Source organism: Staurois parvus, unplaced genomic scaffold (assembly GCF_062004578.1).
Source record: "Staurois parvus isolate SC_StPar_1 unplaced genomic scaffold, SC_StPar_1.0 ptg000524l, whole genome shotgun sequence".
NCBI lineage: Eukaryota > Metazoa > Chordata > Amphibia > Anura > Ranidae > Staurois > Staurois parvus.
This window is the reverse complement of record NW_028318320.1, coordinates 17,067-44,042: the sequence shown is the minus strand read 5'-3', so window position 1 is coordinate 44,042 and position 26,976 is coordinate 17,067. Positions and strand designations below refer to the sequence as shown.

The 26,976-nt window shown below is 48.8% G+C and overlaps 1 protein-coding gene across 1 annotated transcript in view; it reads left to right on the top strand.

Moving 5' to 3' along the window:
- The window catches only part of NBR1 (NBR1 autophagy cargo receptor), a 254,021-nt gene extending 227,977 nt beyond the window's left edge, over positions 1 to 26,044 (top strand). Inside the window, exons 19-22 of the mRNA XM_089690227.1 lie at positions 11,358 to 11,440; positions 17,197 to 17,272; positions 24,834 to 24,939; positions 25,700 to 26,044. Of these exons, the coding sequence (XP_089546353.1) occupies positions 11,358 to 11,440; positions 17,197 to 17,272; positions 24,834 to 24,939; positions 25,700 to 26,044 (610 nt within the window). The remainder of the gene's footprint in view (positions 1 to 11,357; positions 11,441 to 17,196; positions 17,273 to 24,833; positions 24,940 to 25,699) is intronic.
- The last annotated feature ends 932 nt before the right edge of the window (positions 26,045 to 26,976 follow it).

Below are 26,976 nucleotides of genomic sequence, written 5' to 3'. Positions count from 1 at the left end.
GTCTGGTCGTACCATTGTTTCTGAGTGGCTTGGGCCTGCGTAAGATTTTCCCGCACCAAGCCCATCAGAGTGTCTAGTTTCTCCCGCAGTTTGAGTACATATTCTACCACTGAGACTTCTGGACTGATATTCTGCCCCTCCCAGGCCTCCCGAATGAGATCAAGGGGTCCGCGGACCCTTCTCCCATATAGGAGCTCAAAGGGGGAGAATCCTGTGGACGCCTGGGGCACCTCACGGTAGGCGAAGAGAAGGTGGGGTAGATACCTTTCCCAGTCCCTTCCCTGCGATTCCACAAACACTTTAAGCATCTGTTTTAAAGTGCCATTGAATCGCTCACACAGCCCGTTTGTCTGCGGGTGGTAGGGACTGGCCACAATATGCTCCACCTGCATCTTCTCACAGAGACATTCCATCAAGCGAGACATGAACTGTGTGCCGTGATCAGTGAGCATTTCCCGGGGAAAACCAACTCGGCTAAAAATGCTCAGCAGTGCGTCCGCAACCTTGTCTGCCCGAGTGGAGCTCAGGGCTATCGCCTCTGGGTACCGGGTAGCATAGTCTACTACAGTAAGTATGTACCGTTTCCCTGAACTGCTGGGTATGGCTAAAGGCCCTATAATGTCTACTGCCACCCTTTGGAAGGGCTCCTCAATAATGGGCAAGGGCTTCAGAGGGGCTTTGCTTGTGTCTCCTGCCTTGCCGACACGCTGGCACGCAACACAGGACCGGCAATAATTAGCAATGTCGGTGCCCATGTGTGGCCAGTAGAAGCTGTGTGCAAGACGGGCCTTAGTTTTTTGAACCCCCAAGTGCCCGGAGAGAGGAATTTCATGAGCTATTTGCAACAACTGCTCCCGGTACTTGTGGGGTACAACCAACTGCCGCTCTGCTATGCTTTCGTCAGTTGGCTCCGAAGGAATGGCCTCTCTGTATAGCCTGCCCTGTTCCCAGTATATGCATACCTTGTCACCCTCAGCTGGTGGCCTGTCAGCCAGGCCCCTGAGTTCCTTCAGGCTGCTATCAGTTCTAACAGCCTCTGAGAACTCTGCGCTACCTGCTACAGTTGCCAGGGAGATGACAGTCTGAGGAGACCTTAGGCCCTCTGGGCCAGGTTCACAAGGGTCCGACCCAGCTAGATTGGGCCCTTCCACAGACAGTTCCTCCGCAGCAGTGGGCAATGACTGGTCCAGGGCCACCTGGTGGGCACCCCGAGTCACCACTGCAGCAGAGGGAAAGTCTGCCTTGGACATGTCATTACATTTGGCATCACATAAAACATTATTAGTTGCAAAGTCCTCTATGATTTTAAACTCTTCTTCAGGCCTGGACTCCAGACATCCACTAGAGCCAGGCCCTGGTACACAGTCCTTCACCCCCTGACCCTCCCCAGAATCCCCAGTGTTCATGGAGTCTTTAAACAGAACTTTACACGAGTCCAGGGCCTCAGGTGGCGATGTAGGTTCTAGAGGTGCTTGATATGGCTCATAATGGGCTACCAACCGCCCCAGGTCAGTACCCAATAATACACTAGTGGGAATGGCATCGGTTACTCCCACTTCTCTCATTCCTCTCCCAGCTCCCCAGTCTAAATAAACACAGGCCGTGGGGACCGCTGGGTTGATGCCCCAACACCTTTCACAGTCATGGTCTTACCAGGAATAAGATCCTCAGGGCTCACCAGTTCTGGATGCACTAAAGTCACCTCCGCTCCGCTGTCTCTCAGGCCAGTGGTAACTCTGCCACCCACAGTTACAGGCTGCAGGTTATCGGCGAGCCCTCTTGCATTCCTGGAAACACACAAAACAGTAGACTCCAGGCGGGTTGTCTTGGTAGAAGGTGGGACAGCCTTCTTTTTCTCAGGGCAGGATACACTGAGATGACCTATCCGGTGGCACCAAAAACATCTCCGGGTATCCACAGTTGTTGGGGCGGCTCCTAAAAGTCTGGATGCCTTGGTCTTCTGGATGTCCGGAGAAGAGCGGCCGGTTGCCTTTCCTCCCTTCCAGCTGGGTTCAGTAGTCCTCCGGGTGACAGGCATTCTGTTAGCCGCATAGGAGTCAGCTATTTCTGCTGCTTGATCCACTGTCTTGGGATCTCGGTCAAGTATAAACTGCCTGACCTCAAAAGGACATGTCTGTAGGAACTGGTCCTTAATCATGAGTTCCTGGAGGGCGTCAAAGGTGCTTACAGACAGTCCCTTTAGCCATTGCTGGAAAGCAGTGCGCTGACTGCAGACGAGGTCTGTGTAGCTGTCATTAGGACCTCGATGCAATGTCCTGAAACGCTTGCGGTACACCTCTGGCGTGAGCTGGTACCGTTTAACAATGGCCTGTTTAAGAGTCTCATAGTCCCTTTCTTGGCCCTCTGGAAGACTCAGAAGCACATCCAGGGCCTTGCCTTTCAGGCCTGGGATAAGGTACTGTGCCCATTGCTCCTTGGGCAGGAGGTATTGACGACAAGTCCTCTCAAACCCTTGTAAAAAAGTGTCCATATCACCATCCACGTCCATGGTGGGGAATTTGTCCAGGGAAACTCTGTGTATCCGTTCTTCCCTGGACTCAGTGTTACCAGCAGACCTGTTCTGCTGCATCCGGAGTTTTTCTAGCTCCAGTTCATGTCGCCATTGTGCTTCCCGATCTTTTCGTCTGTCCTCCCGCTCTGCCCGCCTGTCCTCTGCTTCCCGGCGCTCCAAAATGAACTTGATGCGTAATGCTTCACTGACTGGGCCCAGCAGCTGTAGATCATCCCGCAGGGACAACGAATGGGCTTCCAGTTGGCCCTCTCGGATGTCACCACGATCCACATCCAGTGACGGAGAAAGTGGCTGTTCCACATCCTGTGGCTCCACATCCAAGTCTCGCTCCTCCCCGTCTTTCTCGACCAGGGCATGTATCATCTGCTCCTTTGTCTGGTCCCTTGTGGTCGGGATACCTCTGATCTCGCACAGATTCATCAGGTCATCTCGACTTTGCTTCTTGTAGCTGATTACTGTCTCAGCCATTTTGCCAAAATAAAAGATAGAAAAGAAAAACAAAGAAAGGGGGGGAGCAAATAGCCAAGTATGTCTTCTACAAAACAAAAATTATGCACTGAGTGAGCTTCTGTAGGTCAGTCACTTCCACCGAGCTTCTAACCTTTAGTACATGGGTTAAATGAATAAACCACGCACTAATGTACTAAGCAGATCCCGCACGCTGCCGCCAACTGTCAAGGATTCCGTTAAAAAACGATCCACCCTGTCACGTGTCCACCACACGCCACGCCCACAGCGACTAGCTAACCGTGACGCACGCGTGCAGCCGCAACAGGGTGGTAAAGAGGGGATAATAAAGGGGATTTACACTTGAATATCTCAAACCGTATATAAGATCAGCCGTGATACCTTTTCACAGCCCGCACTACCTCTGGCCACCACCAGATGGAGACTCCACTCCAATCCAGCTGGTCGGCCACACACTGGCAGATACGATCTTACATACAACCTGATGCCCTGATTAGAGTTGAGGACCAGCTTAGTAATCACACACCCTTCTAAAGGTCCCTTCAGCTATCCTAGCTTGAACCCCGGTGTTGATAACCCTTCCACTGTCCACACACCCCCACACCAGACGCACCATAAAGGTAGCCTGCCACCACCCAACAGTTTATCCGCAGAATGGTCTGTTGAGACACCACACACATACAGATCTCCGTCTGGCAGATCTGTTACCTTTGCAATCTGCGTGCAATCTGCCCACTCACAGTGCAGTTGCATACAGATTGGCAATGAGCTTAACCGAGCGTTTTAAAGGCACTAAAATACAATATAATATAACCCAATCTAATCTCTCCGATCTAGTCTCTCTGATCTAATCTCTCCGAAGATATGAGCCCGTGCTTAAATACACAGAAGTTCACTAATTAATTTTAAGATTTAATTTCCCAAAGTGGGCAGTGCATAAAATATGTACAAAATATAACAAGTTACAGAAATACAAAAGATATAAGAAGACACACAAATGACTAATTACTATAAAATAAAAGGGAATAAAAAGACAGAATAACACTTTACCCTGCGGCTGGAGCAAGCCAGAAACTTGGCAATCCGCTAGTCAATCGAACCAGCTCCGTACGAATCACCCTGTCCAAATGTCCATGCGCTCAATTTATGGCGATTTGGACATGGGCGGGATATTAGTCTTCGGCCAATTGACTCTGGGGGAGGTGGTCCTGACCTGCCCACAAGAGGTACTGTGTATGGACCTGCCCAAGTTCAATTGGGCCGAGACTGGCCTGAACATCAAGTCGGGGATTGGATTTCTGACACCAGTGTGTCAGCCCGATCGCAACAGTACCAAACACCATCCGACTGTCGCACCCCCGCGTCATCTAACCATTCCATGCATTTCCCTGGCTTCCTCCCCAAGCCACAAATATGATTCTTATATGTAAATGTAGCATTCAGAATGGCCTGCACAAAGGAAGCATTTCCATCTCTCTCCAACTAATATTTTGGCTTTTATAAGAGATTAAACATACTTCTTTGATGTGAATATTACTTATAGAACTTTCTACAAAAGGCAGACAGTCTGTCTGCTGTCACTGACTTTCCCAGAAGGTGATAACCTGATTGACACACAAAAGTTGTCACCTCCAGGAACCTGGCTGTAGACTAATTAATGCTAAATGATGATTGGGTCTGTAAGGCCCACTGAGGAATTGTGTATACATACACATCTGACCCCAGACCATTTGTCTGTATCTTCTACTAATTTCCCCACTGCCCAGGGGGCTCAATGTACATCCTTAATGACCAGACTGTTCCTACACACACCTTTGTAATGAAAGGGCCTGACATAATCTAATCTACTCAACCTGTCATGGCTATGATACCATATTTCCACTCAAATCTTACATGTTCGTTACAATAAATCTTACATGTACATTACAGGGAATAAAGCATTTTCTTGACTCTAGCGACATATTCCCGAGCCACCAAACCAATGATTGCTTGATTCTCGGTGTGAGCCAAAGCAGCTTGTCTGGAGACGGGACTGATTTGTCCCATAATGACAGGCTGATGAGTTGCAGGTGTCTGTAGTGAAGTTGGCCAAAGGAAACTCAAAGGATTCTTTGAGGGAATGGACCATTTCTGAACAACATCCAGAAAAATGGATACAAAAATAGTTAGGAGGAGCAAGTCCTCTTTTATATCCATGTGCTTACAATCTCTAGAGAAAAAATGCTTACAATCTACATATGGAAAGCCTTTGTTTCCTTAGAGGGTCCCAAAGGAACCAAGACTCAAACAATACAGGTAGAAAAAACAGACTGATAGTGGGGTGGACTGCATCAATAGGAGCCGCAATGGTTGCCTTGAATTTGGGAGTAATATCAGTAGACTTTGACTGCTCAGGGGCAAGCTCACCAGTCAAGGTTTGGCTGACCTATAATCAGACAGAGTCTCTGTGACCAAACACTTGAACGCTGCTAGGCCTTGAGCAGGTGAGTGCTGGCGAGGGTACAGAAATGTTTTGTCACCTCCACGATCAGTCAGCAAACAGCTAGGTAATATGGATCAAAAATTATTATTATTATACAGTATTTATAAAGCGCCAATAGTTCGCTCAGCGCTGTACATTACAAAAGGGGGACAGAACATGTGATAGAACAATAACAATACAATACAAAACATGAGGGGATCGAGGGCCCTGCTCTTTCGAGCTTACAATCTAGGAGGGAGGGGATGGTGGCACAGGAGGAGAAAGCTGTGGGGGATGGAGTGGTAGGAAGAGTGGAGGAGGTTGGCAAGTTAGCAGGGGGTGGGGTAGGCTTCCCTGAAGAGGTGGGTTTTCAGGGTGTGCCTAAAGGAGAGGAGAGTAGGTGATAATCTGATGGTTTGGGGCAGGGAGTTCCACAGGATGGTTGACACCCTGGAGAAGTCCTGGAGGCGGGCATAGGAGAAGGAGACCAGGGAACTAGAGAGAAGGAGGTCTTGTGAGGAGCGGAGTGTGCATGCTGGGTGGTACTTGGATATTAGGTCGGTGATGTAGTTCGGGGCAGTGTGGTGGACGTCAGTGTTAGGATGTTGAATTTGATCCGTTGCGCAATCGGAAGCCAGTGGAAGGATTGGCAGAGGGGGGTGGTGAAAACGGAGCGGTTGGAAAGGTGAATGAGTCTGGCAGCCATATTCAGGATCGAATGAAGCGGGGATAGCCAGCGGCGAGGCAGGCCAGTAAGGAGGGAGTTGCAGTAATCGAGTTGTGATATGATGAGGGAGTGGATGAGTTGTTTAGTGGTTTCTGGGGTTAGGAACGTGCGTATTTTGGCGATGTTGCGGAGGTGGAGTCTGCATGAGTTTGTTAAAGATTGGACTTGGGGCTGGAAGGATAGGTTGGAGTCCAGAATGACACCAAGTACTCTGGCCTGCGGGGCGGGTTTGATGGTGGCGTTGTTGGACATCATGGAGAAGTCAATGGTGGGTGGGTCCGGGCTGGGGGGGGAAGACAAGAAACTCAGTTTTGGAGAGGTTCAGTTTAAGGAAGTGGAGCGACATCCAGTCTGATATGTCGCTCAGTAGGTGTGTGATTCGGGCGGAGACTGAGGGGGTGAGGTGGGGGGTTGAGAGAGAGATTTGTGTGTCGTCGGCATATAGGTGGCAGTTAAAGCCGTGAGAGTGTATGAGTTGGCCAAGGGAGGAGTTGTAGATGGAGAAGAGAAGGGGCCCAAGGGCGGAGCCTTGAGGGACCCCAACAGAGAGGGGGAGTGAGGGGGAGGTGGTAGCATTATAGGTAACGCTGAAAGAGCGTTGTGACAGGTAGGATGAGAGCCAGGAGAGAGCAGAATCTCTGAGGCCGAGGGAGTGTAGTTTTTTTGAGGAGGAGGGGGTGGTCGACTGTGTCGAAGGCCGCGGAGAGGTCAAGGAGTAGGAGCACTGAATAGTGGCCATTAGCTTTGGCGGTTAGCAGGTCGTTGGAGAGTTTGAGTAAGGCAGTTTCGGTGGAGTGTAGGGGACGGAAGCCGGACTGTAGGGGATCGAGGAGGTTGTTGTCGTTGAGGTGAGAGCTTAGGCGGGTGTAGACTAGGCGATTGAGGAGTTTGGATGTGAATGGGAGCAGGGAGATGGGTCTGAGGTTGTTCGGGTCATTGGGGTCCAGGGAGGGCTTTTTAAGTATGGGGGTGATGTGTGCATGCTTCAGAGGGGAGGGGAAAGTTGTGAAGGGATAGGGTCGAGGGGGCAGGTGGTGATGGGGGCATCAGAGAGGACCTTGGAAACTTCCTCGATGGTAGTAAGGTCAAAGGTGCGGAGTGTTGAGGGGGCTTCAGTATGAGGAATGTAGGGTGGGGTGGAAGTGGAGGTCAGAGCAGTGGTGGGGCCGTGGGAGAGGGGTGATGAGGGGGTAGCTGAGTGAGGGGAAACGGGGTTGGAGGGAGTTTGAGCAGTGACAAAGTCCCTGCGGGTTATGTCGAGGGAGAGGGGGGGTGAGGGGGTAGCTGTGTAAGAGGGGACGGGTTGAGAGGGAGTGTGAGTTGCGGCGATGACTTTGCGAATTGTGTCAATCTTGTTTTTGAAGTGATTGGCAATCTCAAGGGCGGTGAGTGAGGTGCTGGGTGGAGGTGGGGGTGGAGAGAGTAGAGAGTTGAAGGTGGAGAAGAGTCAGCGAGGATTGAAGGAGAGGGCCTTGATGAGGGTCAGGAAGTAGGCTTGTTTGGCTGCGTGGAGGGAGGAGGTGTAGGTGTGGAAGGCAGATTTGTAGCGGGAGAAGGCTTGTTGGGATTTGGTTTTGCACCATAGTCGCTCCAGGGCACGACTGTGTCGTTTGAGGGTTTTGGTGTGATCAGTCTGCCAGGGCTGGAGTGATCGGGGTCTGATGTTGCGTGTGGTTAAAGGCGCTAGTGAGTCAAGGGCTGTTGACAGCACGTTTGTTATAGGCAGTCATAACCAAGTCGGGGCAGGACAGGGGGAGGATGCTGTTGTGGAGTTGATCAGCTGCAGAGTGGAGGAAGGCAGGGTTAAGGTTGTGGAGGTTACGGCTGGTAGTAGTGTGACATTTGAAAGGGTAGGCGTTGGAGGACGAGGAGATAGAGAAGGTAAGCAGGTTGTGGTCAGAGAGAGGGAAGGGGGTGTTAGTGAGGTTGTGGGGAGCGCAGCGGTTGGAGAAGACGAGATCAAGGATATTACCGTCGGAGTGGGTGGGGGATTGTATGCACTGTGCAAAGGAGGAGGTTAAGTGAAGGAGGTGGGATGTGGCCGGGTTGTCGAGGTTGATAGGGATGTTGAAATCCCCAAGGATGATGGTGGGTAGCTCAGAGGAGAGGAAGAAGGGTAGTCAGGGGGAAAAGTCATCCAGGAAGCGGGATATGGATCCAGGAGGCCGGTATATCACAGCAATCTTCAGGGGGGTTGGGGAGAATAGTCGAACGCAGTGGGCCTCGAAGGAGAAGGATAGAGAGAGGAGGTTTGGGAGGACTCGGAAGGTGCTCTGTGGTGACAGGAGCAGACCAACCCCACCACCTTTACGACCGTTGAGTCTGGATGAGTGGGTCCAAGTGAGACCTCCATAGGAGAGTGCAGCAGGGGAGGTAGAGTCAGTGGCCTGGATCCAGGTTTCCGTGATCGCTAGGAGGTTGAGGGAGCGGGAAACAAAGAGGTCGTGGATGGCGGTAAGCTTGTTGCACACTGATCAGGGGTTCAGGAGTGCACATGAAAACGGGGGGGGGGGTGATTTTAGGGAGCAGGGGGACAGATACTACGTTGCAGGGGTTGCGGCAGGACGTGGAGGCGGGAGGGTGTTGTGTGGGTGAGGGAGGTGGTGGAGGGCCAGGATTCAGGGAGATGTCCCCTGCGGTTAGGAGGAGGAGAAGGGTGAGAAAGGTGGCATGGTAGCGGGATGTGCAGGAGCGTGTGAAACTACTAGTGGAGGTGCTCGGGTCAGTGGGAGAGTGGAGTATTAGGAGGAGGTGGTGGGTGCCGCAGAGGGGTGAAGGAAGCAGTGAGGACACAATATACAATTGTTTGGGAGGAGCAAAGGCATATAGTGAATGGATTTTGGGAACGGAGGAGAGGAAAATGAGGAGGAGGAGTGGAAGAGGCATTTTATGGAGGTGCCCAGGAGGGCGGATAGGAGTGGTGGGAGGCTTGGTTGTCGATACGCCTCTGCCCGCTGGACTATCTCATCGATGTGTCTTCTGGTGGCTGGAGTTTAGGGGAGAAGGGAGAGGGGATCGGGTGTGGATGGATGGTTTCCAGGGGCGCTTGAGTGGCGCCAGTCTGGGGTGCAGAGGGGTCTCTCGTTGTGGTGGCTTTCAACAAGGGTTCAAGTCTTTAGGTCAAGTTGAGCTGGGGGTTGGTATGAGTGGAGGTGCTGAAGGCCCGGCGTCTCGAGGTGGAGTGGGCTAGGCGTTGGTAGGCGCAGTAGGGCCTGGCGTCAGTGGGTGTTGTGGGCCAGTGCATGTGGATGCTGCGGGCCAGCGACTGAGGATGCTAAGGGGCCCAGCGTCTGTGGGAGCGGTAGGGTCCGGCGATCGTAGGTGTTGTAGGGCCTGGCGTCAGTGGGTGCAGGAGGCCTCGCCGCAGGCTCGCCTCTGCCGGATTGGATGGGGCTGTGCGGTGGCCGGGGCACGGCTGTGTGGTACACAGTGGGGAACAGGGAAGCAGATCTGGTAGTGGTGGCTCTCCCTCTTGGTGCTGGTGGGGGTGGTTGCTGCTTCTCTTCTCACTGTGGCGGCTGTAGGTAGGGTAGGCGGTGGTGGAAGCTCCCCTCTCACTGGTGCGGACGGCGGCGTCCTGGTTTGGGCGTTGGGCAGTAGCGAGGCTTAGAGGCAGCGGTAGGCTGCAGGGGACAGGGCCCCCGGTACTCCTCCTGGGCGATGGCAGGACCTCCGGAGCAGCTGGCGAAGGTACCGACAGGGGCGGGGATGGCGTCCCCTCTGGAGCGGAAATATCCCCAGAGGTTAAGAGAAGAAGGGTGAGGAAAGTAACATGGGAGACAGAGTGGGACTCAGGCATGTAAGAGATGTTTCCCAGGGTGTTTGCTTGCAGTCTGTCCAGCATGCAGTAGAGTTTCTTGCTGTTGTATCTTCCTGCTGCTTGAGTTCAACTGCTGTGTTTAACTGCTTCGTCTTAGCACTCCATCTACGCAGCACTCACGCAATGCAGCACCCCCATCAGAGACTGTGCCCCCCATCAGTGATCTCCCCCCATGAGCTGATCTAAATTTATAGGAAGATGCTCAAATGAACATTCAACTCCACCCCAATTAGAAGCTGATAAGGATCACATGAATAGTGGGGGATGTTTCTCAGGAAACAGACTACAGTTATAAAACGGGTGCAGCTAGAGGTGAGAACTGGTCAACGTATAATACACAAATATAAATACACTATTTGTTCTGAATTTAACAGGAGTCAATGCGTTTTCCTAGTTAAGAGTGGAGATAGGAGATAGGTGCATTTACCCAGAGAAAAGCAGCAGGAGTCAATGCGTTTTCCTAGTTAAGAAAACCGTATCAAAAATCTTAATCCGTAGCGCAAAACCTGGTAGTAGAAATTGAGCTGGGGGCGCATGCTACAGCGGGACTGTCCCTTGCTCACTGCCCCCCTCATGTCAAGATCCAGAGATGTGACCGCAGCTTGGGATGGCAACACATAAGCTCATGGACATGAGGCCTTGCGTTTTCATGAATGTAGGCAGTTGGTAGCAGGTGCGGGCCAGTGACCAGATGGCTAGATGTGATGGGCAGCAGGAATAGATAGAGGATCAAAGTTCTACATGGCTCTATCCATTCAGGAACAGCAGTGGGGAGATGCTTCCTCAGTGTATGAAGGGAAAGAGAGCTCAGAAAGAGGATACAAGACACTTTACATAAAAGATGACATCAACATGAACCCCTTGCACAGTAAAGTCAGCAAACTGGGGAAAATGGCATCCAGTAACCAATAAACGAGGAGGCTCATGGAGCTCTGCCCGACTGGCCTACTGAGTCTTCAAAGGCAGGGAAAGCGTAGAGGCAATTAGAGCAGCTCAGGACCTTGAAGGTACTCCACAGCTAACTTAATCAGAACTGAGTCTGGGAAGTGCCTTATGCCAAATTCAGTGCCCAAAGGTCACATACAGCCGCACAACATCCAGTGAAGTGGGGTATGAATGCTTTAAGGTCCACAATTAGTCTGAAGACAACTGCGTTGGATAGCTATGTAGGATAGCTGCACAGGAGAGAAGCCTCCAGCAGTGTTGAGTCTTGACTGAAGAAAATATTGAAGAATAAAGTGCTTCTGTATGCAGCAGTATAACCAGGATTAAGGCTTACTGTGTCCCTCAACTGATAAAAAAAAACTTTGAAGATTCTCTTTACAATAACACGTATATCTCTTTTAAGGTCCTCCCAAGATGCTCTAGCAGTTTCTGAAGATGTGAGGCTTGAACATACAACAGCATCAATTCCTGAGGCAGCCGATACAGGTAATATATCCATTCCCAATATTAAGTGATAATTTCCCTAAATTGTTTACTGGTAATGGACAGTAACATAAATGGGATTACTGCTTGAAGAAATTGAGAGGGAGGACACTGGGTTCAGTTTTTTAATATATTCAAAATTCCTGCCACGAGCTGACCTCCAAATTGATTCTTTAGGAGCCTCCACCTTCCATGTGTTCTGCCATCTGTTCCCATAGACCAAGACAGTTTTACCTGGCTTCTCCAGTAATATGTCTGGTCCACCGCATGCTGAACTCTTGCATCATGCAGACCACAAACCATTCCGTTTGGGAATAAAACTAGTGAGTGTAGATGACTGCGCTGGACTGGTGAACCATCTGGCAGACTTAGGTGGATATTAGGTGGATATTTAAACATGCATCTCTGTAGAGAGGCGTAGGGCTGCCACAGCCCGTTTGTAGGTGCGGGAACCATAGGGAACTGTGAAATAGCCCCAATATCTAAGGGGATAAAATTGATGATACAAGGCAAAATAAAAAGTACACAAAGCGGAAAAACATTTGTATTTTAGACAGGGGCATTATATTTTCTTTTTCTTGTGATGATATTCCATTTAAAAACATGTGCAATTGTTTTGAGCTCAAACATTTTTCTTTCAAAAATAGTAATTTTTAAGAAGTTTTCCATAGTTATAGGGAAAGTTAAAATCTTGTATTTAGAGCCTACCCTTTTCAAACCCCCATCCATCAGCTAGTTGTTCTCTGTCCCTGAGAAACGAGTGTTCTACAACTGCACTGGCTTTCCGGATTATTGCCTTTAAAGGATAAGTTCACCTTTCATAACATGTTACACCCATGTTCAGGATGCAACATGTAACATGTTATGAATACATCGGCCCCCATTCCTCCTCTTTTGACAGCTAGCGGAGCATCTACTCTCTCCCCGCTAGCTGTCAAATTTTAAATGTGGCAGTGTGGCTGCGTCACTTAGCCTTAGCGGTTGTCGGTTTGTAGTTCTCAATGAACTATCACATCTCTGTGGAGCGCCGTGGTATTTCATTAATTCTTTCTGTCAGTATATCTGCTTGCCCGTATCCTGTACAAGACAAATCTGCAGGAGATCTGCATGGCACCAGCGATCTGATGATTGCTGGTGCAATGATTTCCAGGCTCCTGCAACCAAAAGAAATAAATGCACATTTTTTTAACTGCAGAAAAATGTGCATTTATTATTCTTGGTAAAAAGGTAAGCTTAACCTATTAATAGGTTGAGTCTAAAAGTCTGCGTTACCACTGAAAACTGCATTTATTGCATTATAGTATATAGAGGTACAAAGTGAAAACAAATGATAGTTTTGACAAGATTACATAATGTCCACAGTTTGTTGTAAATGCTGCTTGCACTGTCCAACATTGATTGTACAGGTTTGTCAGTGAATTTGAGTGTATAGCTCTATAGAGTGAACAATGCGTGAATCAGGTGGTGTTGTATTGCACGCTGCTGTAGAATGCTTCTGGCACTGGTGGCCAGAGAGAAGACCTATAGGTGTGTTTTTATGAGAAAGAGGACTTTGCAATGGACATTTGCTTTTTCATAGAGCAGTATTGATGCAGAAAACAGCAAGGGAACATTTCATGAGCAGTGGTATCACGTTTGTGGCTTACCTAGTCTTGCACATTGTGAAACTCTAGATGGCAAAATTGGAAATATACTGTCAAGTAACACACATATATATATATATATATATATATATATATATATATATATATATGCAGTACAGAAAAGTATTTGATCTCCTGCTGATTTTGAATGTTTGCCCACTCACAAAGAAATGATCAGTCTAAAAATCGAATGGTAGATGTATTGTAACACTGAGAGACGGAATAGCAACAAAAAATTCAAAAGAAATGCATGTCTAACAAATTATGCACTGGTTTGTATGTTCATGAGGAAAATAAGTATTTGATCCCCTATCATTCAGCAGGATTTCTGGCTACAAGGTGTCTTTCATACAGGTAACAAGTCGAGATTAGAAGCATTCCCTTAAAGGGAGTGCTGCTGATCTCAATTTGTTACCTGTATAAAAGACACCTGTCCACAGGAGCAATCGAACAATCAGATTCCAAACTCTCCACCATGGCAAAGACCAAAGAGCTGTCCAAGAATGTCAGGGACAAGATTGTAGACCTACACAAGGCTGGACTAGGCTACAAAACTATTGCCAAGCAGCTTGGTGAGAAGATGACAACAGTTGGTGCAATCATTCACAAATGGAAGAAACACAAAACAACTGTCCGTCTCCCTAGGTCTGGTGCACCATGCAAGATCTCACGTCGTGGCGTGTCAATGATCATGAGAACAGTGAGAAATCATCCCAGAACTACACATGAGGATCTTGTCAATGATCTCCAGGCAGCTGGGACCACAGTCACCAAGAAAACAATTGGTAACACACTATGCCAACAAGGATTGAAACCCTGCAGTGCACGCAAGGTCCCTCTGCTCAAGAAAGCACATGTCCAGGCCCATCTGAAGTTTGCCACTGAACAATGATGCCATTCAGATATGATGCAGAGGAGAACTGGTTGAAAGTGTTGTGGTCAGATGAGACCAAAATCGAGCTCTTTGGCATCAATTCAACTCGCCGTGTTTGGAGGAGGAGGAATGCTGCCTATGACCCCAAGAACACCATCCCAACTGTCAAACATGGTGATGGAAACATTCTGCTTTGGGGGTGTTTTTCTGCTAAGGGGACAGGACAACTGCACCGCATCAAATGGACGATGGACAGGGCAATGAACTGTCAAATCTTGGGTGAGAACCTTCTTCTCTCAGCCAGGGCATTCAAAATGGGTCGTGGATGGGTGTTCCAGCATGGCAATGACCCAAAACACACGGCCAAGACAACAAAGGAGTGGCTCAAGAAGAAGCACATTAAGGTCCTGGAGTGGCCTAGCCAGTCTCCAGACCTTAATCCGATTGAAAATCTGTGGAGGGAGCTGAAAGTTGCCAAACATCAGCCACCAAACCTTAATGACTTCAAGAGGATCTGCCAATAGGAGTGGGCCAAAATCCCTCCTGAGATGTGTGCAAACCTGATGGCCAACTACAGGAAATGTCTGACCTCTGTGATTGCCAACAAGTAATTTGCCACCAAGTACTAAGTCATGTTTTGTGAAGAGGATCAAATACTTATTTCCCTCATGAACATGCAAATCCGTGCATAATTTGTTAGAAATGCATTTCTTTTGAATTTTTTGTTACTAATCTGTCTCTCGGTGTTACAATACACCTACCGTTCAATTTTTAGACTGATCATCTCTTTGTGAGTGGGCAAACATTCAAAATCAGCAGGGTATCAAATACTTATTTCCTTCACTGTGTGTGTGTGTGTGTGTATATACAGTTGTGTTCAAAATAATAGCAGTGTGTTGAAAAAAGTGAATAAAGCTAAAAATCCTTCTAATAGCTTTTATTGCCATACACACAAATGCATTGGGAACACTACACATTCTATTCCAAATCAAAACATGAAGAAAAACATATCAAATTTGTGTTGTTCCTCTAAAAAAATTGAAGAAAAGTGAATATTAGGCTGTTCAAAAAAATAGCAGTGTTTGTATTCTTCTTTACAAACTCAAACATTCACTATATAAACTGAAAAAATTTAGAAGATTTTGCTTTCCTTTGAATCACTTAATTAATATTTAGTTGTATAACCACTGTTTCTGAGAACTGCTGTACATGGAGTCAACCAACTTCTGGCACCTGTGAACAGGTATTCCAGCCCAGGATGATTGGACTACATTCCACAGTTCTTCTCTATTTCTTGGTTTTGCCTCAGAAACTGCATTTTTTCATGTCACCCCACAAGTTTTCTATTGGATTAAGATCCGGGGATTGGGCTGGCCACTCCATAACGTCAATCTTGTTGGTCTGAAACCAAGATGTTGCACGTTTACTGGTGTGTTTGAGGCCGTTGTATTTCAAGGGCATTTCCTCTTCAGCATAAGGCAGCATGACCTCTTCAAGTATTCTGATGTATTCAAACTGATCCATGATGCGATAAATAGGCCCAACACCGTAGTATGAGAAACATCCCCATATCATGCTGCTTGAGCAACCATGCTTCACTGTCTTCACAGTGTACTGTGGCTTGAATTCAGTGTTTTGGGGGTCGTCTGACAAACTGTCTCCGGTCACTAGACCCAAAAAGAACAATCTTACTTTCATCAGTCCACAAAATGTTGTGCCATTCTTTTTAGGCCAGTCAATGTGCTCTTTAGCAAATTGTAACCTCTTCAGCACGTCTTTTTTTTTTCAACAGTGGGACTTTGCGGGGGCTTCTTGCAGATAGCTTGGCTTCACATAGGTGTCTTCTAATTGTAACAGTACTCACAGGTGACTTTAGACCTTCTTTGATCTTCCTGGAGCTGATTGTTGGCTGAGTCCTTGCCATTTTGGCTATTCTTCTATCCATTCGAATGGTAGTTTTTTGCTTTCTTCCACGTCTTTCAGGTTTTGGTTGCTATTCTAAAGCATTTGCGATCATTTTAGTTGAGCAGCCTATCATTTTCTTCTTTATATGTTTTCCCCTCTCCAATCAACTTTTTAATCAAGGTACGCTGTTCTTCTGAACAATGTCTGGAACGACCCATTTTCCTCAGAATTTCAGAGAGAAATGCACTGTAACCAGCATGTGCAACATTAGCTGCCTTCCTTCCTTAAATAAGGGCAATAATTGCCACCTGTTTTTCAAAGAATGAATGACCTCACTAATAGAACTCCACACTGCTATTATTTTGAACATGCCCCTTTCAATTAGTGATTCAATTACACAGAATCAGCAGCATGAATGTTGGATTTCTATTACTCTACTACACCTGCTAGCAAATTATTTGCCATGTAGAAATATAATTTCTACCAAAAACAGTGATTTATCAGGTTAGTGAATTTTGACTGCTATTATTTTGAACACAACTGTGTGTGTGTGTGTGTGTGTGTGTATGTATATATATATATATATATATATTTCAATTATTTCACTACTTGGCATTAATAAGAGGTCCAGAACCTCCTTTGGTGCCATCTTTTAAATGAGAGACATATTACTTCTTTTCTTGCTATCTGGCTCTTCTAAAGACTTGCTAACCATACATGACTCGAATTTTGGCCGATACCGGCTGAGTCAGACCAAATTCAGTTTTGAAATTTAAGTATTCAGGCATAAAATTCTTGGCTGAGCAGTGACTGTAGACAGTCAAATGAAGCCACTGTTCAGGTATGGATAATATCATACACAGGCGCATTTAAAATGTGCGGTCGGTGAGTGCGCATTTTTGCTATTTTGATTCCAGTCACCTAATGAGGAGAAGGCCTGCACATATTTGGTTTTATTATTGCAAGAAAGACTCTATGAACGAATTTATACTAATTTTATCACATTACAGCGCTGCACTATATATATGTATAATGTCTTTGTTATGAGGTCTAGTGATCCCTTGAAGTGTTCCAGCGGCTGGTTTTTCTGAGCGCTCGCTATACCCACAATTCATTCACTGTTCAGGTATTGTTGACAGCCACAGGAGCAGCTGCTGTCAGAATACTATAGCCAATATGGGAAGATTTCTCCATCCACATTGTTTTCAGCCCCAGGCTGAACAGAAGAAAACTACTTGTTCAGCTAGCCTTATCCTGTCCCTTTAAGTTTTCAGGTCAACAACCTGCCTACAGATCTAGATCTACTACTTTTAATGGAAATGTGCTTTTTTTCAAAGCTCGGCATGAGGCTGCAGCAAGACCCCATCCATCAGAGGATTTTTCTTCCCCCAGAGTGTGCTTTGATCAGACAAGGTAATTAATTCTGAGTTTTCACGTTTTAATTTATTTACTGCACATTTAAAGGTACATTGTTCTCTAAGACAAATCTTCATTTAAATAATAAAACAATCAATGGTGATGTGCTTCATTAAAATAATCAATGGTGATGCATTTTATTATTTTCTGCTATGAATCCAACAAAATGTGAAAGGTTATTGACGGATTACATTCATTGGGGTGAGTTTTGGGGGTCCATATGCTACAATGATTAATAGGAATGTGCAACACATGCACACAGTCTGCTTGTCTGAAAGGTATATTAATGCTCTGCTGTCTCTATTGGTAAATCCTCGAAAAGGCCCAGACTTCTATTAAACCTATTGATAGTTAAAGGTAAAGGCACCATTTATTACTGAAGTTGAATTGATATATTTCTTCCTCTGTAAGTTTCAACTTTGTAAGTAACTAACACAAATAATGCATATTAAATTTTGTATATTTCAAGTACTTTTTGGATTGTGGATTTGACATGAATACCCAAAAAAAACAATTTCTATTTTCCCTATTGCAATAGAAAAATGTGCTAAATGTACATTCTTTTATGATATGTATGTAAGGGTACAACCTTTGTATGTGTAGGGTACCTTGCTATCCAATTACTCAGTACTGTATCTGCCTAATGTTGCTGGTATTTTCTATAATTGAGAAAAAAATATATAAGCCTGTAACCTGGTCCTCTGTTCACACATTCAAAAATTCTATCAGGAGGATGTTTTAGCCTTAGCAGGTGTTTTGGACTCAAAAGTGTCGCAAGGGGCTGTGTGAGTTCTTTTCTTGTTGGAACTGCAGGACTGTGTTGCCTGCCCTTCTGTTGGACTTCTTTAGGACATCCCACTTGTCCAAGAATACTATCTTCCTCAAGAAACAAGGATTTTTTTACTCGCCCTCTGTCAGGGACCCCAGTGGCTGCCGCGATTGCGTGTGGGTTTGCGCATGCGCAGTGTGCCCGGCCGCATAGGGGGGGAGCATTGGGACCAGGGCACCCGCTAAAGCAATGGCGCTCACGCATGCGCACTCGCGATTGCGGGCACGAGCCTGGCACCAATCAGGGAGCAGGGCGCCCTATTTAAAACAGGATCAGACTGCAATGAATTGCCGTATGGTCTTACCTGTTTTCCTGAAGTTCCTGATTGTAGATTGCTTTGTTGCCGACCCTGCCTGACCCTGATTTGCTGTCCGTCTCCTGCTCTGATCCCTGGCTTGTCTGACCATTCTCTTGCTTAACCCTGTACGTTCTGACCTCCTGTTAACGAACCCGGCTTGTGACCTGTTTATCCCTCAGCCTGCTGATTTTGTACTACGCCGCCACCACTGTTACCGACCCAGCCTGCCCGACGCTGCTCCTGTTACCTCCTCACTTCAGACCCTCACCTGCCATACACCTCCAACGGTGCTTCTACCACAACTGGGTGAACCCAGGGGCTGTGACCTGGTCTCGGCCTGCTCCAAGTCCACCCCCACCATCAGGGGCCCTGGTGAACAAGCAGGTCGGAGCTTAGATTTCGCGCCTTGGGGGAATCCGGTCTGTGGAGTGCTAGAGGCTACCACGGTTGGATCCCTTACAGCCATGTCAGAGTCTGGAGGAGGACCTTCACTCTGGGAAGAGATGTGCCAACACCTGGCGGCACTCACACGAGCAGTGAAGACCCTGGAAGAGGGATACAAGCACCTGGAGGGACAGGTCCAGAGCTTGGCCGCACCAGCACCCACAACTTCAGGCACAGTGGGTACGCCTCCGACTACGAGTTCAGCGGGGTCTGCCGCTGGAGCAGCATTTACTATTCCTCCGCCAGAGCCAAGCGTACCGACCCCTTAGCAGTTCAATGGGGACCGAGGGAAGTTTAGGACCTTCCAAAATTCCTGCCAGCTGTACTTTGACCTGCAACCCCAGACCTTCTCTTCCGAATCGGTGAAGGTAGGATTTGTTATATCCTTGCTGCAGGGTGAACCCCAGGGATGGGCTCACCACCTGATGGAGGCCCACCACCCGCACTTGAGTACTGTCGCCACCTTCTTTAAGGCAATGGCACAGTTGTACGATGACCCGCACCAAGCTGCCTCGGCTGAGGCAGCTCTCTATTCCTTACAACAGGGACACCGGGCAGCGGAGGACTATGACGCTGAGTTCAGGCGATGGAGTGGAGATACACAGTGGAACGATGCAGCCTTACGCCACCAGTTCCGGTTGGGACTGTCAGAACCGCTGAAGGATGAGTTGGCGAGAATAGGAGTCCCAGACTCCTTGGAGGATCTAATCGATCGGCCCATCCAAATCAATAGCCGACTGCGGGAAAGGAGACAGGAGAGGTCCAGCCAGGGGCAGAGAACGTCATGGATGCTGCCAAGAGTACCAGTCATGCCAAGGGTCAGTGTCGGCAATCGGAGCCCAGAGCCATCAGATTTCTTCTAATATATCTACTGTGTGCGCAGGCAACCCCACTCACTTGGCTGTACCTGTGTCTTTTTCAGCTCCCCGGAGGAAGCATATAGGTGATGGCTATTATTGACTCCGGGGGCTGTAGTTGCTTTGTCGATCTCGGTTTCGCTACCCAGCATCAGATACTGTTACTCGCCAAAGAGCATGGGGTGGATATTTTCCTGGTGGATGGGTCTCGAATAAAATTGGGGACGGTAGATCGGGAGACCCCTCCTATACACACCACGGTGGCGGGCTATCACCAGGAGCTTCTCCGCTTGGACGCCATCACATCCCCCCTATTTCCAGTTATTCTGGGGCTCCCTTGGCTACGAGCTCATGACCCCCAAATTGACTGGAAGACCGGGTCAGTCCAGTTCTACTCACGATACTGTCAGGAACATTGTTTACCTAGGGCATCACTAGATACACCAGCCCTGTTAGTTGTAAGCCCTGAGGCCGAGTTAGCTCAGATGGTGCCTGGGGCCTACCACCAATTCCTGGATGTGTTTAGTCCATGGGGGGCAGAGGTTCTTCCCCCACATCGGGCATATGATTGCCCCATCGATCTGCTCCCAGGCTCCGAGATCCCTTTCGGCCGCATTTTCCCACTATCTGAACGGGAACTAGGGGCACTAAAAGAGTACATAGACGAGAGTCTCCGGAAGGGATTTATCCGCTCTTCCACATCACCGTCCGGGTCAGGGATTTTCTTTGTTGAGAAGGACGGGTCCCTGAGACCTTGTGTTGACTACAGGGACCTTAATAAGATTACGGTCAAGAACCGCTACCCCCTTCCTTTGGTCCCAGAGTTGTTTCAGAGGTTGAGGACGGCATCCATCTTTTCCAAGTTGGACCTTAGAGGTGCCTATATCTTGGTTCGGATACGTGAGGGGGATGAGTGGAAAACGACGTTCCGCACTCGGTTTGGACATTTTGAGTGTCTAGTTATGCCTTTTGGGCTATGTAATGCACCAGCTACCTTCCAGCACTTTGTCAATGACATTTTTAGGGATTTCCTGGATATTTTTGTCATTGTCTATTTAGACGACATCTTGATATTTTCCTCATCTCTGGAAGCACATCGGGGACATGTTAAGAGTGTACTGGAACGTCTCCGTCAGCATGGCCTCTATGCTAAAGCCGAGAAATGCTGCTTTGAGCAGGAAAGCATTTCATTTCTTGGTCTAATGATCTCCACCACGGGGATCGCTATGGACCCACAAAAAATCTCGGCCATCCTGGAATGGCCTGCCCCCACGGATAAGAAGGGAGTTCAGAGATTCATTGGGTTTACCAATTTTTATAGAAAGTTCATAAAGAACTTTTCAGGCCTGGTAGCGCTCATTACCCAGCTCACCAAGGTAGGAGCACGTTTTCAGTGGGCTCCAGCTGCATAGGCAGCTTTTGAGTTATTGAAAAAGCTGTTCACAACGGCTTCCATTCTGAGCCACCCTGATGCGTCACTGCCCTACATACTAGAGGTAGACACATCGGAAGTGGCTGTAGGAGCGGTATTGTCACAGAGGGTAGGGGCCAAGGAGTTAATGCATCCAGTGGCTTTCTTTTCCAGGAAGCTATCCCCTTCAGAAAGGAATTACGATATTGGGGATAGGGAGTTACTGGCCATTAAGACTGCTCTGGAGGAATGGCGATATCTGCTAGAGGGGGCCCTACACCCCATTCTGGTCTATACTGACCACAAAAACCTAGAGTATTTGAAAACAGCCAAACGCCTCCATCCATGCCAGGCCAGATGGGCACTGTTTTTCGCGAGATTTAATCTCCATATAACGTATTGTCCTGGGTCAAAGAACACTAAGCCTGATGCGCTTTCTCGGATGTTGAGGATGCTAGAGAGATGCCCCAGCCAGACACCATCCTGCCGGCAGGTAGCTTTCTATTGCTGCAGTCGGAACTATTGTCTAAATTGCAGGCTGCTTCCATCCGGATTCCTGACCTGACTGGAGTCTCCCTGCTGAACAAGGAGGGTCTTTTTTGGAGGGGGGAACCGATCGTACCAAAGGAGGTCCAGTCCCTGGTGTTAGGTTTCTGCCATGACCATCCCCTAGCGGGACACTTCGGGATACATAAGACCTTAGATCTGACACAACGTACTTTTTGCTGGCCAAACATGGCCAAGGACTGTGAAGCCGACGTGAAATCTTGCCCCATCTGTAACCAAAATAAACCCACCAGAGACAAAGCCTGGGGCCTATTGAAACCTTTACCAATACCTGACCGACCCTGGAGTATGATCTCTTTAGATTTTATTGTTGAATTGCCACCCTCCCGAGACCACACTGTAATCTTTGTGGTAGTTGACCGCCTTTCTAAAATGGCCCATTTTCGTCCACTAGCCAAGACACCATCGGCCTCCGAAACAGCCCAAGTATTCATTAAAGAGATTGTGAGGCTTCACGGAGTGCCAAAAGAGATTGTCTCGGACCGGGAGTGCAGTTTACTTCCAGATTCTGGAAAGCGCTATGTAAGTGGCTGGAGATTAAGTTATCTTTCTCGTCAGCATATCACCCCCAGACAAACGGGCAGACAGAGCGTACCAATCAGACGCTTGAGCAATATCTGGGATGCTATACATCTTTTCTGCAGGATGACTGGCTGACACTTCTACCCATGGCAGAATTCGCATATAATAATGCGAATCATTCCGCCACCAACCAATCTCCATTCTTCGCTAATTATGGGTTCCATCCTACCTTCCTGCCAGACTTGGTTCCTGAGAACCCAGTCCTGGCAGCCCAGGACACCTTAGAATTCTTCACTACCAATAACAAGCTATTACAGGAAACAATAGCTAAGGCCCAAGAAGACAGTAAAAGGTTCTGTGACAGGAGGAGAAAGGGAGAATTGGTTATACACCCTGGGGATCGGGTTTGGTTATCAATGGTCAACCTAAAACTGACTTGCCCATCCAGAAAATTGCCACCCAAATATGTGGGGCCCTTCCAAGTAGAACGCAAGATTCACGAAGTAGCGTTTAAACTGACTCTCCCTGAATCCCTCAAGATACATCCAGTCTTCCATGTATCGTTGTTAAAACCTGCAGTTCCAGATCCCTTTTTAGACCACAGGTCTAGACTTCCAGAAGCGATAGATATCAACGGGGAGGAAGAATTCAAGGTGGAAGCAATTTTGGATTGTAGGAGGAGGGGTGGTCAGGTACAATATTTAATGAAGTGGAAAGGCTATGGGCCAGAGGAAAACTCGTGGGAACCTGCCCAGAACATCCATGCCCCCAGATTAATGCGGGAATTCCTACATAACCAGCCCCAAAGGAGGAATCGGGTAGGCATCCGGAGGCTGCCCGTAAGGGGGGGGCAATGTCAGGGACCCCAGTGGCTGCCGCGATCGCGTGTGGGTCTGCACATGCGCGGTGTGCCCGGCCGCACTAGCGTGCGAGCATTGGGACCAGGGCACCCGCGATTGCAACGGCGCTGGGCACTTGCGATCGTGGGAGCGAGCCTGGCACCAATCAGGGCGCAGGGCGCCCTATTTAAAACAGGATCAGACTGCAATGAATTGCCGTATGGTCTTACCTGTTTTCCTGAAGTTCCTGATTGTAGATTGTTTTGTTGCCGACCCTGCCTGACCCTGATTTGCTGTCTGTCTCCTGCTCTGATCCCTGGCTTGTCTGACCATTCTCCTGTTTAACCTTTAGAATTTGAGGTTATGAGTACAACATTTCAGCAAAGCAATGGTCAGCACTGCTGGCAGCAGTAGAGGTATTTACTTCTTTGCAGGGAGAGCCTTTACTGGCATTTCTATTTTAATAACAGAATCACTTTAACCACTTGCCCTCCAGAGGATTTACCCCCTTCCTGACCAGGCCATTTTTTGCATTACAGCGCTGCATTGCATATGCCACAACATATTCCTCTGCGTACAGCTCTTTCCTATGTTTGCAGCTCTTCAGCTCTCTCCTCTCTTCTATGTGTGCTAAGTCCCATTATCCCTCTCTTCTATGTGGGTTTCTTCCCTTTCACCCCTCTCCTCTGTGTGCAGCTCTTCATACCTCTCACCCCTCTCATCTGTGTGCAGCTCCTCATGCCTCTCACCCCTCTCCTCTGTGTGCAGCTCCTCATGCCTCTCACCCCTCTCCTCTGTGTGCAGCTCCTCATACCTCTCACCCCTCTCCTCTGTGTGCAGCTCCTCATACTTCTCATCCCTCTCCTCTATGCAGCTCCTCCTACTTCTCACCCCTCTCCTTTTGTGTGCAGCTCTTCATACCTCTCACCCCTCTCCTCTATGCAGCTCCTCATGCCTCTCACCCCTCTCCTCTGTGTGCAGCTCCTCATACCTCTCACCCCTCTCCTCTGTGTGCAGCTCCTCATACTTCTCATCCCTCTCCTCTATGCAGCTCCTCCTACTTCTCACCCCTCTCCTTTTGTGTGCAGCTCTTCATACCTCTCACCCCTCTCCTCTATGCAGCTCCTCATACCTCTCACCCCTCTCCTCTGTGTGCAGCTCCTCATACCTTTCAACGTGTGTGTGTGTGTGTGTGTGTGTGTACTCGGACTTTTTTTTTTTTTTCTCTTTGCTGCTCCCTAGACCTTCTATTTATTGTCTTCACAGGCTGCTTTCCTTTCCTCTGATCACTTCTTCTGCCTTCTTTGTGGAGATGTACTCTGTAATTTTCTTTTAGCCCCTTTCTCCTTATAACAATTGTGTAACCTGTTACTCTTCTTTTGTGTGTGCAAGGGCTGCTTTTCGTGTGTCTTCTCTGCAGTGTATAGACCACTTTATCTCGGTGTGAAGGCAGTCACTGTTTCACCTCTCATAACTTTTCTCCGTATGCAGCTTCACCATCCTCTCACCAGTCTTTTCACTCGACTTTCCTGCGTGCAGCTACAGGGACCTCCAGTCCTACTTTTCTATGTTCAGCACATGAGATCTGTCACACCTATCTTTTGTGTGTAGCTCCTGAGAACTCCTGGGACCTCTCAGTCATCTCCTCTTGTGTTCAGACAGGCAAATATATAAAATTTAGATTTAGGTGATATTCATCACCAAGAATATGTTGTTTATATATATATATATATAGAGTAATGTAAAAATTTGGATGTTGTTAACCTTACGCAATCTGTTCTGTCCCACCAGGCAAATAAGTAGAGGAAGTATTGCAGGTGGTCTGATGAAGGGAGCCCTGTCTGTGGCTGCATCTGCCTACAAGGCTCTTTTTGTTGGTCAACAAGAGAATCCTATGGTAAGTTCATTGTTTTATATTTGGAGAACAAAATAAGAGATGAACAGTACTACCTCGCTGACATACTTAGTTTATAATTGTCACAGCTGCTCCCCCCTCCCCCCTCAGCCCCTTGCTCTGTCCCTGCTCTCTCTGCCATCTCTCATCCGTGCCCTTCTTCCCTCCTGCAAAGATTAAAGGCATTCCTAAGACAAGCTGGAGCCACGCTACCTCCGGGCCCCCCCCGATTGCCTAGGTGACTAGGGGGTTCGACCAGTTTTAAGAAGCTGATGCCAGAGCTCCCGAGGTATTCACCGCTGTGTAGCTGACGGAAGGGGCCCGGGCTGTGGCCGGGACCTTTTTGTGGCCAGGCTCGGCAGGGACCCAAGGCTGCCTAGGACCCCCCTTCTCCCAGAGCTGGGGAAGACTGTCTGCTAAACACCAGGGATCCCTGAGTACATGCTCTGTGCCTGCTTCACTTGAACTGTTCTTGTGCTGACCTCACACCAACCCCCCCTGTTGGATTACTTGCTACAGAGACTCACACCAAACTCCCTGTTGGATTACTTGCTACAGAGACTCTCCCTTGGCTCTCGGTGTTGGATTTTACGTGTGTTGGTCCTTCCGTGTCTCCCTGTGTGTTCTGTCCTGCCTACGCTCCATCACACTGGTTGGCAGCGGTGCAATTAGGACACTGAGGAGATGGCAGACAGCGGAAGCCAGCAGATGGGGGAACAGGCCCAGCCCAGCGAATACAGGAAGTGTACTGTGGCATCTGCAGGAGAGGGCCGAGCAGCTGTCCCTTACCTGGAGGGGCCTAGCCAAAGAGGATCTGGTCGCAGCCATTGAGGAAGCTGATACCCAGGACGCTCCAGCAAGTGAGAAGAGCAGGCCCACCCCAGCCTCCCCAGCACGCCATAATCCAGGGCCCAAGAGCCCCTGGCTTACTCGGGTGGAGGAAGAGATGGCCCTCCTGGGGTCAGACGCCACGGTAGAGGACAAGCGAGAGGCTATCCGGAGGGCGCATGAAACAGAGAGCCAAGGGAGCCACCGTGAGCTAAGCTGTCCTTCCAGCCCCAGAGTCGCGGGTTACCCCCCCTCCCCGGGTCAGCTGCAAGGACTTTAAACCCTTCAACGAAGCCGCCAGGGATGTGGAAGGGTTCTTTCAGGACTTTGAGCAGCAGTGCCAGCTCATGGAGGTGCCAAGCACGGATTGGATACGGCACCTCCTAGGTCTGCTAGAAGGGGGTGTAGCTGCGGCCTACCGCACTCTGGATTATGTGGATGGCTGGGATTACGCCCGGGTCCAACAGACTGTGTTGGAGTATTACGCGGTGACCCCAGAAGTGCATCGGGTGTGCTTCCGTGACCTGCCCTGCCATGCGGAGCCATCCTATCGGATGTATGCGCACAAGATGTCTCAGTCCTGTCGGAGGTGGCTAGATGGGGAACAGGCCCGCACCGCAGAAGAAATTATCCGAACATTTCTAAAGGAGCAATTCTACAACCAATGCCCGGCGGAGGTGCGCGGATGGGTAAGAGAGAAAGCCCCTACCACCTTTGCAAAGGCCGCTGCCCTGGCCAAGGAGATCTTGGCCATCAAACCATACTGGAAATGGCGGGCCCCTGAGCTGCCAAGGGCCCCGCCCCCCATCACCTCTGCCAAAAACGGGCCCCCCACCTACCACTGCCAACTCCGCAGGACCGCCACCCAGTGCCTGGTTCACGGGGCCCCCCATGGACCGCCGCTGCTACAGGTGCAACCAGCCGGGGCACCTCCAAGCCAACTGCCCCACCTCCCGAAGCCGCCGCTTCCCCTGCCCGGTCCACTACCTGGAGCTCCATCCCGCAGAAGAACCACTGCCCCCACCTCCCAGTGAATGGATGGGCTTCCCAGAAGACAACCACTCCCGGGGGTTTACAGTGTCCACCCCCCGGGGGCTACATACCCCACCCAGAAACAGCACCACCTGCAGGTCGTGCGGGTGGACGGTAACCCGCCACCGGTTTTTTGATACCCTCGCCTTCTTGACCATCGCCGACCCCCAAGTGATCTGG